General features: G+C 37.0%; 1 protein-coding gene across 1 annotated transcript in view; it reads left to right on the top strand.

The window, feature by feature from the left end:
- The window catches only part of PKHD1 (PKHD1 ciliary IPT domain containing fibrocystin/polyductin), a gene marked incomplete at both ends in the record, with an annotated part of 432,805 nt that overhangs the window by 59,451 nt on the left and 359,060 nt on the right, over positions 1-14,294 (top strand). The window contains 3 exons of the mRNA XM_080917462.1: positions 1,086-1,221; positions 4,092-4,287; positions 13,735-13,802. Of these exons, the coding sequence (XP_080773588.1) occupies positions 1,086-1,221; positions 4,092-4,287; positions 13,735-13,802 (400 nt within the window). The remainder of the gene's footprint in view (positions 1-1,085; positions 1,222-4,091; positions 4,288-13,734; positions 13,803-14,294) is intronic.

Here is a 14,294-nt window from a genome sequence, read left to right as displayed (position 1 = left end):
CTCTCAAGTTTCTTTTTTTTCCCCTTAAGTCTTTCTTATAATAGAAGCCCACCATGTTTTAAATGAGTCTCCTCATGTTCTCACTCTGTTTACTGAAGCTCAGTGTGGTGTCTTGCTTTGATCTAGGTTGAATGTAATATATCTAGGTTTTATTTTGTAGATTTTATTTTGATAGTTTCTTGTTATCTCTTATTAGTAGACTAAGTGTTTGCTAGACTCTATATTTTCTCTCTAAACTTTTAAAAACTCTGACAGTTCCATCCATGGATGTAATGTATTTTGATGAAATTAACTTACTACTACCTTCCCTTGACTTCATTCTTCTTTTCAAGTTCCACATCTTCAAATCCACTGAGTTTAATCAGAGTTTTTTGAGTGAGCAAAGAGTAGTGAGCTACTTAGGAGAGCATGAGAAACTTACAATGGCTACACCACAGAGGGAAGTGACTGCCACATTCTCCAGCAGCCATTAACTACCAGTATCTACTTGGCTGGGGTAGACTCCTTCTGAACCACTTTACTCATCGCTGCTGTGCTGATGCACTTTGACTTATGTATGTCTTGTGTAGGTAACCAACACTTCAGTAAGTTTTCATGAATGCAACAATCATATCTTGTCTAGATGGCAGCATTCATAGCACACCTCTTCATCCTTTGTTTTTACATTCTTTCCATGGCACTTTCTTTCATATTTTTTGGGGTAAAAAGTAATGTTTCCTTATTCTAATTATTTTTTATCCATGAGACTAAAGCCATACAAAACAATAGAAGAGAAGATTTTCTGACTATTACTACTTCTGAAATTAATCTCACATATAATGGATAGTTTAGCTAGGTATAAACACTACTGAGGATACCTTTCTGGCCAGAAACAAGTACTGTGTAAAGTGTACATCATTCTTTCTTACCTTTCAGAGTTCAGATAATATTCCTCAGTACTCAATTTGTCCAAGTGTGTGCCTCCCTATAGGAGCTGAGGAAATAGATTTAAAAATATACTTGATGATAAGCAACTTTTTTTTTTTTGGCTGATTATGTTTACTCTCAAATCCAACCAAGATTCTAATTCTAGAATGGATTTTCAGGGCAAAGATGGATACACTGTGAATGTGACTGTGATCAATGGGGACTACTCCACAATTCTTGCCAGAGCATTTACTTATGTCTCTTCTTTAAATCCAGTGGTTGTGTCTTTGAGCAGAAATAGAAGCAACATAGCAGGTAAGATACATGTTACTTTAAGCCCATTTTCACTTTAGAACTTTAACTCTATTAAAATAGTTTTTAATTTACTATTTTATTTGTTTCGTTTAGCCCAGGTAGTCTGAAGGTCTATTTGATAGTGACCTTAAACTGATAACACTTATTTCACTCTTTGTGAGTTAGGATTATAGACATGCAAAATGGATTCATCTTATTATATAGATTATTATTATTGTATATTATTATTATAGCTAAAATTTTTCAGGTTTCCTGCCAGAAATTAATCTTATATATGATTTTTCCTCTGTGAAAATGGGACTATTTCCTCATAAATATAATACAAATGTTGAATTAGTATTCAATACATATTTATTGAGCAGGTAACTTGTATTGCTACTGCCAATTGTGTAGATACATATAGACTTCAATTCTTAGCAGTAATTTATGGCTTTAGTTTACAGACAAGGAACTAAGGAATAGAGTCTATGTGACCCATGCATACCTTTAGCAAGTAACAAAGCTGAGAATACCAGCAGTCTAAAGATACCAAGTATTCAGTTACCTAAAGTTGACTATAGGTTTTGGTAGTATGTTCAATTGTGGCAGTTGAATAGTAGCCAAAGTATTCTTGTTTTTTGAGATTTACTGTGTATTAAAAGGATTTTAAAAGCACTATGCACATGAAATAGTTTAACATTCATTTGAAGCTCATGTGATATGATGGAATAGAATTATAATACTTTCTTGTTATGTTATTAAAATATAGACTAAGTGTTATATGTCAACAGCTCTTTCTGGTTAATTGATTGCCAAATGGCAGAGTTTTTGGTTTATTATAAAAGATTACCATGTTTCCTGATAAAAAAGCTTGGAATCGGGTTTTCTGGCACTGTTCTCATTTTCTGAAGCTCAAGTGTACACACATAGAATGATTTACCATTTCTTTAACTTATCAATATTATTTAGGTCAGTTAACACTGAAGAATTATTTGCCTCTGGTGACCAAAGTGTCTAAAACAGTACAGATGATTTTTAATGAGGTAGTAAGTGGGTTCACAGAGACTGAACTATACACCAGAGAACATGCATGGGATGGAACAAGACCCTTTACACCCATATAACAGATGTGCAGCTTGGTTTTCATCTGAGTCCCCTAACAGAAGAATCAGGGCCTGTCTCTGACTATATTGCCTTCCTTTGGATCCCTTATCTTAACTAGGCTCCCTTGTCTGCCTCAATAGAAGATCTGCTTAATCTCACTGCAACTTGATAGGCTAAGGAAGTTGATATCCATGGGATGCCCTCCTTTCTTGAGCAGAAAGGAAACATGGTTGAGAAAAAGGGAGGTGAGAGGGAGGAACTTCAAGAAAAGGAGGAAATATGTAATTGGAATATAAAATAAATGAATAAATAAATATAGAAAGAAAGAAAGAAAATCAATATGTATGTACATGTTCATATAGGCCAGAAAACTTCTGGGAATCAGTTCTCTCCTTCTACCATGGGCTCTCAGGGATCACACTCAGGTTGTCTAGTTGGGTAGCAAGCACATGAACCATCTCACTGTCCCCTACTGACCTGATTTCTCTTTAACTACCGTTGACAGTTCTTTGAGGGTAAGGGCTGTTTATGTGTCCCCTAAATTCTATCATCTTTGTCATGGACTTAATACATATTTCAGCTAGAAAGAGTTGAGGTAAAGTGTTTATGATATGCACATCCTTTTAATAGAGTTGCTGGTTCTACCAAAAGGCCATTGAAATAGACAGCAGAGGGAGAAGCTTGGGCTTGCTTTTTCTAGCTCTTAGTTTTGACACCTTGATGGCTGAGGTTCCCTCTACTTCAAAATGCCCATTGTAATTCATCAGGGCAGTAGAAAACAATTAGTTTCATCTGCATACTTTACAGAAACCTAAAATCATGCGGAATGTAGAACTTTAGATGAAGAATTGCCCATATCAGATTGTGAGCATGTGTGTGAGATATTTTATTTTCTTTAAAAATTTTATTTTTCTATTTTGTCTGCATGTATTTATGGGTGTCCTTGTTACCCATGTAGGTTAGAAATGAGTATTATATTTTCTGGAACTGGAGCTATGAATAGTTCTAAACCACCATATAGGTGCTGGGAATCAAACGTAAGTCCTCTGTAAGAGCACAAGTGCTCTTAACCACTGAGCCCTCTTTCTAGTCTCCTCTGAGACATTTTCTTGATAGATAATTGATACAGCAATGATCAGCTCTTTGTGAGTAGTGTCATTTCTAGGGTGGGTGGGCCTGGGGTATACAGGAAAGAAAGCCAGGGAGGGCACATAAATCATCAGTGTTCCATGATCTCTGCTTCAGTTCCTGCTTTGGGTTCCTGTCTTAGGAGCTCCTGCTTCAGCTTTTCTTGATGATTGTCTGCAACCAACAAGTCCAAGACAGAGTTGGGTTTGGTCAGTATTTTATTGAGGGAGCATAGAGTAGGACCCAGTGGGAAAATCTAATGGGATGATGGTGTAAAGGTGCTCTGTAGGTGATGAACTGTTGGAATCGTACAGTACATTCTGGAGATGTGGATTTTTGCTTTTATCAGCACAAAAGTAGAGGCTGAAAAAAATTAAAACAGAACACTGCAGGTTAGGAAGAAATTAAAACTCCAAACTACTTAATTTGCCTTTAGAGGAATAAGAGTTAGCAAAATTGTCTCAGCAGTTTTGCATTGTTGATGCACTTGAAGTTTTAGGCTGTTCCTCTGTTAAAATAATTGTTAGAAACTTCATGAAAAAAATGAATAGCTGTTAAAATTCTTAGAGAATTATGTATAGAGCTGACTTTGTTTAATCGTAAAATATGTAGTGACTGAAGCCAAAATTCCAGAAGGAAATACATTCTCCTTGACACAGGAGGTGAGACTCTGTTCCTTGGGATGACACTGCTGGTGAGCTATACAGATCTGGATGTGCAAATCCATGTGCAGAACACTTCTGCTCAGATCCTTGCACAGACAGCGTGGGGACTGGAGGTGGTGTTGCCTCCATTGCTGCCTGGCATCCATGTGATTTCAGTGCTCATCAATGGAGTCAGCATTCGTTCACAAGGGTAAGGTCACCACTGTGGTTGAATTCAGATTTGTCTGATGGAATAGCAACTCATCTGGGAAATTCTACTTTGATTTAAGTGTCTTCTCTTTTCCATGTAAAATGAGGTGGTAAAGATATGGGAATTACAAACACATAAATGAGTCTTAAAGCCTTGTGGACAATTCACTCCTTTGGCCTCTGGAATGGAACAGGTTGGGTTACTTGTTGGAGAAAAGGGAAATATATGGAAGTTGGTTGAGGTGGGAATGAGGTGTACATCTGTGTCTAAAGGTAAGCCTTTGGTAGAACACTTTAATATGATTGTGTCTGTGGCTTTGAATAAATGGTTTACATGAGCCATGCCTCTTGCCTTACCTTCACCTCTGTACCTTGAAATCCCTTTAGATTTTCTCAAGAAATTCTCTCTCCCTAATTTAGGAAGTATCTAACCTGTGTGAGACTGAGACGGATGAAGCCATATTAGACTGGTCCAGGACAACATTCCACCCTTCTCTCTACTGTTTCTTATTATGAGCAAGACCACTGATACTTGCTCTCCATCATTGTTCCTCCCTTTACAAACATCTCTCCATCTGCTTTGGCTCATCTTTATGATACTTTCTTTTTTCAAAAAATTTAGATATTTTCTTTACTTGTATTTCAAATGTTATCCCCTTTTCTGGTTTTCCCTCTGAAATCCCCCTATCCCATCCTCCCTCCCCCTGCCTCTATGAGAGTGTCCCCCCCCCACCTATCCTCCCACCTCCCTGCCCTTGCATTTCCCTACACTGGGACATTGAGCCTTCATAGGACCAAGGGGCTCTTCTCTTGTCGATGCCCAATAAGGTAATTCTCTGCTACATATGTGGCTGGAGCCATGGGTCACTTCCTGTATACTCTTTGGTTGATGATGTCATCTCTGGGAGCTCTGAGGTATCTGGTTGGTTGAGATTGTTGTTTCTCATATGAGGTTGAAAACTCCTGAAGCTCCTTCAGTCCTATTTCTAACTCTTCCATTGGGAACCTCTTTCTCAGTCCAGTGGTTGGTTGAGAGCATCAGACTCTGGATTTCTCAGACTCCTGTAGAACCTCTCAGGAGACATCTATAGCAGGCACCTGTCAGCATGCACTTCTTGGCATTCACAGTATTGTCTGGGTTTGGTGACTGTATATGGGATGGATCCCTGGGTGGGACAGTCTCTGGAAGACCTTTCTTTCAATCTCTGCTCTACACATTCTCTATGTATTTTTTTCCTGTGAATATTTTGTTCCCCTTTCTAAGAAGGACTGAAGCATCCACTCTTTCATCTTTCAACTTCTTGAGCCTAATTCAGTCTGTGGATTGTATCTTGGATATTATGACCTTTTGGGCTAATATCCAGTTATCAGTGAGTGAACACCATGTGTGTTCTTTTGTGACTGGGTTACATAATTCATGAAGATATAGTCTAGTTTAATCCATTTGCCTAAGAATTTCATGAAGTCATTGTTTTTAATAGCTGAGTAGTACTCCATTGTGTAAATTACCGTTTTCTGTATCCATTCTTCTGTTGAAAGACATCTGGGTTCCTTCCAGCTTCTGGCGATTATAAATAAGGCTTCTATGAACATAGTGAAGCATGTGCCCTTGTTATATGTTGGAGCATCTTGTGTTTTTTGTTATTTCAAATGATTTTTAAATGGCTCTTTCAAACTCTAAAAATAATTGGGTTGGAGTTTTGCTAGGGATTGCATTGAATTTGTAGATTGCTTTTGGCAAGATCACCATTTTTACTATATTAATCCTACCAATCCATGAGCATGGGAGATCTTTCCATCTTCTGAGATCTACTTAGATTTCTTTCTTCAGTAACTTGAAGTTCTTGTCATACAGAACATTCTTTTTTTTTCAACATTCAAACAAAACATTTATTCAAACAAATATTTGAACAAAACAACCTTAAGTTCTTATCAATGCGCAATAATTAAACAAAACAACTTTAAATTTCTATCAGTATACAATAACTAAGCAAAATAGTTTTAACTTTCTATTAATCCCTGACCATAACCAATAGCAATCAACATTCATAGATGATAACAACCATAATATAATCAATGACCAAATTCATCCATCCCAACTAAAGTGACTGGGTTAATGGTATTATAATTACCACTGAGTTGGGGCAAAGAATTTCTGTTTGGGTTTCATGCCCCCCCCCAAAAAAATCAATCTGATAAAAAGCTAGCTATAGCATTTGTTGCCTAGTCTCTGTGTCTATTAGAGGTCTCTTTTGTCTGTCCAGTGTCTGTGTTGTCCAGTCTGTGTGTTACAGATCAGTTGGGCTAGCCCTTTTAAATTTGATTTGGTTGCATATTTCAGAGAAGTCAGTTACTGAGACAGTCTGTGACAGTGGGCTATTTGTTTGGTGAAAACATGTCTCAACTGATAAGAGGTTTTTTTCTGGTCATTTTCATAAACCTTGTTGGACATTTTTCATTCCTTGTAGATATATAAGCATAACCACCTCCCTATCTTAAAACTACTGCAGAATTTCATTCTTTTTTTAAATAAATTGAACAACTTTATTGTAAAAAAAACAAAGATAAATGTACAGATTTTAAGCATTTTTGCATAAAAGTATATGAATACATGTTTGTCAGTACTTGTTTTTTTTTTAAAGGTTTGATAGTATGCATTAAAATCTTACTAGTTACAATGAGCATAAAGTACAAGTAAAACAAGATGTAACCTCGAAATAGTCAAAGTTTTCTTGGTGTGTAAAGATTAAGCATAATGGTTTCTCATTTTCTTTTTTTGGGGGAGGCACTTTGTTTTTCTTGAACTTCATATAGTCTGTGAGTTGTTTCTGGGGTATTCAGAGTTTTCTGGGGTTAGTATCCAATTATCAGTGACTGCATATTATGTCTGTTCTTTTGTGACTGGGTTATCTCACTCAGGATGATATTCTCTAGATGCATCCAATTTCTTAGGAATTTCATAAAGTCATCGTTTTTGATAGCTGAGTAGTACTCCATTGTGTAAATATACCACAATGTTTGTATTCATTTATCTATTGAAGGGCATCTGGGTTCTTTCCAGCTTCTGGCTATTATAAATTGGGGTGCTATGAATATTGTGGTGCATGTGTCTTTGTTGTATGTTGGAGCTTCTCTGGGGTATATGCCCAGAAGTGGAATAACTGAGTCTTCAGGTAGTACTATGTCCAATTTTCTGAAGAACCCCCAGACTGATTTCCAGTGTGGTTGTACCAATTTACAACCCCACCAACAGTGGAGGAGTGTTCCTTTTTCTCTGCATCCTCGCCAGCATCCGCTGTCATCTGAATTTTTGATCTTAGCCATTCTGCTTTCTGACTGGTGTGAGGTGGAATCTCAGGGTTGTTTTGATTTGCATTTCCCTGTTGACTAAGGATGTCAAGTACTTCTTTAGATGCTTCCCAGCCATTTGAAATTCCTCAGTTGAGAACTTTTTGTTTAGCTCTATACCCCATTTTTAAATAGAGTTGTATGAGTCTCTGGTGTTTAACTTCTTTTTTTTTTTCACAATGATGTTTTTTTTTTATTGTTCTTTTTATTTATTTATTTTTTTAAACAACTTTATTTTACAAAACAAAGATAAATGTACAGATTTTAAACATTTTTTGCTTAAAATTATACATTTTTGTCAGTACTTTTTTCAGATTTTAACATAATTTTTACATAAAACTATATGAATATATTTTTTAGTCAGTACTTGATTTTTTCAAGGTTTGATAGTATGCCTTGAAAACTTAATAGTTACAATGAGCATAAAGTACAAGTAAAACAAAATGTAACATGGAAATAGTTAAAGTTTTCTTGTTTTGTAAATATTTTGTTTTATTTTGTTTTGTTTTCTTTATTTCTTGGACTTCATACGGTCTGTGAGTTGTTTCTGGGGGAGTGCAAGCCTCTGGGGTTAGCATCCCACTATCAGTGACTGCATATTATGTCTGTTCTTTTGTGACTGGGTTATCTCACTCAGGATGATATTCTCTAGATGCAGCCATTTTCTTAAGAATTTGGTTAAGTCATTGTTTCTGGTGGCTGAGTAGTATTCCATTGTGTATATGTACCACAATTTTTGTATTCATTCATCTTCTGAAGGACATCTAGGGTCCTTCCAGCTTCTGGCTATTATAAATAGAGCCGCTATGAACATTGTGGTGCATATATCTTTGTTGTGTATTAAAGTGTCTCTGGGGTATATGCCCAGAAGTGGAATAGCTGGGTCTTCAGGTAGTACTATATCCAATTTTCTGAGGTATCGCCAGACAGATTTCCAGAGTGGTTGTATTAGCTTGCAACCCCACCAACAGTGGAGAAGTGTTCCTCTTTCTCTGTAGCCTCGCCAGCATCTGCTGTCATCTGAGTTTTGGATCTTGGCCAATCTGACTGGTGTGAGGTGGAATCTCAGGGTTGTTTTGATTTGCATTTCCTTGATGGCTAAGGATGTGGAGCACTTCCTCAGATGTTTCTAGGCCATTCGGTGTTCCTCAACTGAAAACGTTTTGTTTAGCTCTGTACCCCATTTTTTAATAGGGTTATTTGATTCTCTGGTGTCTAGCTTTTTGAGTTCCTTGTACACCTTGGATATTAGGCCTCTATCTGATGTGGTGTTGGTAAAGATCTTTTCCCATTCTGTTGGTTGCCGTTTTGTTTTCGTGATGATGTCCTTAGCCTTACAGAAACTTTGCAATCTCATTAAGTCCCATTTGTTAATCTTTGACCTTAGAGCTTGAGCCATTGGTGTTCTGTTCAGGAAATTTTCTCCTGTGCCTATGTGTTCTAAGGTTTTCCCCACTTTTTCATCTAATAGTTTCAGTGTATCTGGTTTAATGTGGAGATCTTTGATCCACTTACACTTGAGCTTTGTACAAGGAGATAAGAAAGGGTCTATTTTCATTCTTTTGCATGCTGAGTGCCAGTTGGACCAGCACCATTTGTTGAATAGGCTGTCCTTTTTCCATTGAATGTTTACTGCTCCTTTGTCAAAAATCAGGTGACCATATACATAAGGGCTCATTTCTGGATCTTCTATTTTATTCCATTGATCCACATGCCTATTTCTGTACCAGTACCATGCAGTTTTCAGCACAATTGCCTTGTAATATAGCTTGAGGTCAGGGATAGTGATTCCCGCAGATGTATTTTTGTTGTTGAGGATGGATTTTGCTATTCTAGGTCTTTTGTTGTTCCATATGAAATTGCACATTGATCTTTCCAATTCCATGAGGAACTGGGTTGGAATTTTGATGGGGATTGCATTGAATCTGTAGATTGCTTTTGGTAGGATGGCCATTTTTAAGATGTTGATTTTTCCAATCCATGATCATGGGAGATCTTTCCATTTTCTGAGATCTTCCTCAATTTCTTTCTTTAGAGGTTTGAAGTTCTTGTCATACAGGTCCTTCACTTGCTTAGTTAGAGTCACACCAAGGTATTTCATATTGTTTGTGACTATTGTGAAGGGTATCTTTTCCCTAATTTCTTTCTTCGAATGTTTGTTCTTTGAGTAGAGGAAGGCTACTTATTTGTTTGAATTAATTTTATATCCAGCCACTTTGCTAAACTTGTTTATCAGCTGTAGAAGTTCTCTGGTGGAATTTTTGGGGTCACTTATGTACACTATCATGTCATCTGCAAACAGTGATATTTTTACTTCTTCCTTTCCAATTTATATCTTTTTGATTTTTGTTTGCTGTCTAATTGCTCTGTCCAGGCCTTCCAGTACTATGTTGAGTAGGTAGGGGGAGAGTGGGTAGCCTTGTCTAATCCCTAATTTTAGTTGAATTGCTTTTATACAGATCTTTCACTTCCTTGATTAGAGTCACACCAAGTTATTTTATATTGTTTGTGACTCTTGTAAAAAGTGTCGTTTTCCTAATTTTTTTCTCCTTTGAGTAGAGGAAGGCTAATAATTTTTTTGAGTTAATATTATATCCACTTTTGCTGAAGTTGGTTATCAGGCTTAGGAGTTCTCTGGTGTAATTTTTAGAGTTCCTTAAATATATTATTATCATATCCCCTGCCAATTGTGATATTTTGACTTCTTCATTTCCAATTTGTATCCCTTTGATCTCTTTGTATTGTCTAGTTGCTCTGGCTATAACTTCCAGTACTATATAGAATATGTAGGGAGGGAGTGGGTAGCCTTGTCTAGTTTCTGACTTTACTGAGATTATTTCAAGTTTCTGTTCATTTAGTTTGATGTTGGCTACTGGTTTGCTGTATATTGCTTTTACTATGTTTAGCAATGGGCATTGAATTATTGGTATTTCCAAGACTTTTAACATGAAGGGGTGTTGTATTTTGTCAAATGCTTTCACAGCATCTAATTAGATGATCATATATTTTTCTTTTCCTTTGAGTTTGTTTATATAGTGGACTACATTCATAGATTTCCATATATAGAACCATTCTTTTATCTCTGGGATGAATCCTACTTAATCATGATGGATTATCATTTTGATGTGTTCTTGGTTTTTGTTTGTGAGAATTTTATTGAGTACTTTTGCCTCAATGTTCGTACAGAAGGTTGGTCCGAAGTTCTTTTTCTTTTTGGGTCTTTGTGTGGGTTAGGTATAAGTGTAATTGTGGCTTCATTGAACAAATTGGGTAGTGCTTCCTCTGTTTTCATTCTCTGGTATTGTTTGAAGCATATTGGTATTAGGTCTTCTTTGAAGGCCTGATAGAATTCTGCACTAAGTCCATCTGATCCTGGGCATTTTTTTTTTCATTGTGAGACTTTTAATGACTGCTTCTATTTCATTAGGGATTATGGGACTGTTTATATAATTTATCTGATCCTGATTTAATTTTGGTACCTGGTATTTGTCTAAAAATTATCCAATTCCTCCATATTTTTCAGTTTTGTTGAGTATAGGCTTTTGTAGTATGATCTGATGATTTCTTGAATTTCCTCAGTTTCTGTTACATATTCTTTTTATTTCTGATTTTGTTAATTTGGATACTTTCTCTGTGCCCTCTGGTTAGTCTGGCTAAACGTCTATCTGTCTGTCTGTCTGTCTGTCTGTCTGTCTGTCTGTCTGTATATCTATCTATCTATCTATCTATCTATCTATCCATCCATCCATTCATCCACCCACCTATCCATCCATCTATCTGTCTATCTAACTATTTTTTAAAGAACCAGCTCCTGGTTTAGCTGATTCTTTGTATTGTTCTTTTAGTTTCTACTTGGTTGATTTTGGCCCAGAGTTTTACTATTTCTTTGCTTCTCTTGGTTCTAGAGCTTTCATGTGTGATGTCAAGGTACTGGTGTTTGCTCCAGCTTCTTTTTGGAGGCACCCAGAGCTATGAGTTTTCCTCTTAGCATTGCATTCATTGCCTGCCATAAATTTGTGTATATTGTGCCTTCATTTTCATTGAATTCTAAAAAGTTTTTAATTTCTTTCTATTTCTTTCTTTATTTCTTTCTTGACAAAGTTATCATTAAGTAGAATATTGTTCAGCTATATGGTTACTTTTGGAGAAGGTGCCATGAGATACTGAGGATATATATATATATATATATATTTGTTTTAAGATAAAATGTCCTATAGATAGCTATCAAGTTCATTTCATTCCTAACTTCTGTAGTTTCACTGTATCTCGGTTTAGTTTCTGTTTCCATGACTTGCCCATTGATGAGAGTATGGTGTCAAAGTCTCCCATTATTATTGTACCTGGTACAATGTATTTTTGAGTTTTAGTGATATTTATTTTATGAAAGTGGGTGCCTTTTCATTTGGAGCATAGATGTTCAAAATTGAGAGTTCATTTTGTTATTTTTTTGATTACTATGAAGTGTCCATTCTTATCTTTTTTGATAACTTTTGGTTGAAAGTCAATTTTCTTTGATATTAGAATGGCTACTCCAGCATGTTTCTTGGTACCATTTGTTTGAAATTTTTTTTCTAGCCTATTACTCTGAGGTAGTGTCTATATGTCTTTGTCACTAATGTGAGTTTCCTGTATGCAGCAAAATGGTGGGTCCTGTTTATGTATCCAGTCTGTTAGTTTATGTCTTTTCTTGGGGGAATTGAGTCCATTGATGTTAAGAGATCTTAAGGAATAGTGATTGTTGTTTTCTATCATTTTTGTTGTTAGAGATAAAATTATGTTTGTGTGGTTATCTTCTTTTGGGTTTCTTGCAAGAAGATTACTTTTTTCCTTTTCCTAGGGTGTAGTTTCTCTCCTTGTTTTGGAAATTTTTAACTAATACCTTATGTAGGACTGGATTTGTGGTGATATTTGCATCTGTGATTTCTGATTTCTTTCCTAGGTTTTCTATTCCAGAGTTTACAAGTTCAAAATTTACAGAGTTCAGAGAATTTAAAAATTGCTTTGTAATTTTGTTATTTTTTTTCTATTTCTATTTTTTAGGTCATAGATGGTTTTGTTAAATTTCTTCACTTGTTTGGTTGATTTCTATGTTTCCTCCTTAAGGGATTCTACCTGTTTACCTGTGTTGTCTTTTAATTTTTTAAGGAAATTATTTCTGTCCTTAAATTTCTCTAATGTCATCATGAGTTGTGATTGTAAATCAGAATGTTGCTTTTCAAGTGTGATGGTGTTTTCAGAAGTTGCTAGTGGGAGAACTGGATTCTGATAATGGCAAGTAACTTTGGTTTCTGTTGCTTCTGTTTTTGTGCTTGCCTCTCACCATCTGGCTATGTCTAGTGCTACCTGCCCTAGCTGTCTCTAACTGGAACCTGTCCTTCTTATAATCCTGATTGTGTCATAACTCCTCAGAATCCAGGTGTCTCTGTAATCCTGTGATTCTGTGATCCTGGTAATTTAAGTGTGTTAGAGCTCTTGGGAGTCAAACTGCCTCCGAGATACTGAAGCAAGCTCCCGAGGTCCTGTTATGTCAGAGCTCCTGGGAGTCAAGCTTTCTCTGGGTGTTTTAGGCATGTGTTGGGGGTCAGAGCCATGAGTTTGCTCTGTGCACAGATACAAACTGGAAGAAACTCATGCCTCTTGCTAGGCAGGGTTTTGTGTTTCCCTGGTTCCTGTGGGGGTCCCAACTATGCTTGGTGTTGGGGAAGATGTTGTGACCTCACTTATGACCTTTAGTCTGTCAGAGCTCCAGTGCTCCTGGGTGTGTCCAATCTCTTGAAAGTCGAGCTTCCTCTGTGATCCCGTGATCCTAGGTGTATAGAGTAACTGAGTGACAGGCTTTCTCTGAGTGTTGTGGGATTGGGTGTGTAACCAGTGCCCAAGGTCTATTCAGGCCACAAGTTCAGACGAGATGGACCTGCACCACTGGCTGGGCATGGGTTCCTGCATCCCTGAATTCTGGGGTACCCAGTTACTTCGGGTGTTGGGGCAGAAGTTGTATTCTCTTCACCTGTGTCTCTTGGCATATTAGAGCACCTGGGTGATGGGCTTCCTCTGAGTGTTATGGGTCATGATACTTTCTAATACAGCCCATGTTTTCCAGGGTTGATCTCCACATCCAGTACCTCACTGAAGTTTTCAGCATGAAACCTTGTTCTGGCTCTCTCTTGGGTGAGTGCTTCTGACATCCTACACAATTTATCCTGCTGGTTGGTTTTTCCTAACCAATTAGCTGGTGATGTTAGGGCTTCAGTGGCTAGGAAAGAAAGTTCCTTTGGTTCTCAGATGAACAAGCAGTCTTATGCGAAGTGTGAAGCGTTGTAGGACTTCAGCTCTGTGAGTTCCAGAAATAAAAACTATAAGAAGAAGAGGTGGCTAGCTCTGTCTTTTCTACTGGAAATGTTGAAACATCCATATTACACTCAATCATCCAATGGACACCACACTCAATCATCCAGTGGACACCACACTCAGTTATCCAGTGGACTTTACACTCAATCATCCAGTGAATAACACATTCAAGTATTCAATAACCACCACACTCAGTCATTCAGTGGACACCACAGTCAACCATTCAATGGGCACCACATTCAAGTATCCAGTGGACACCACACTCAATCATCCAGTGAACAACACATTCAAGTATTCAGTAGACACCACACT

Source organism: Micromys minutus (assembly GCF_963924665.1).
Source record: "Micromys minutus genome assembly, chromosome: 5".
Lineage (NCBI taxonomy): Eukaryota > Metazoa > Chordata > Mammalia > Rodentia > Muridae > Micromys > Micromys minutus.
Note: the sequence above shows the minus strand (reverse complement) of the source record. Positions and strands in the feature narration are given on the sequence as shown.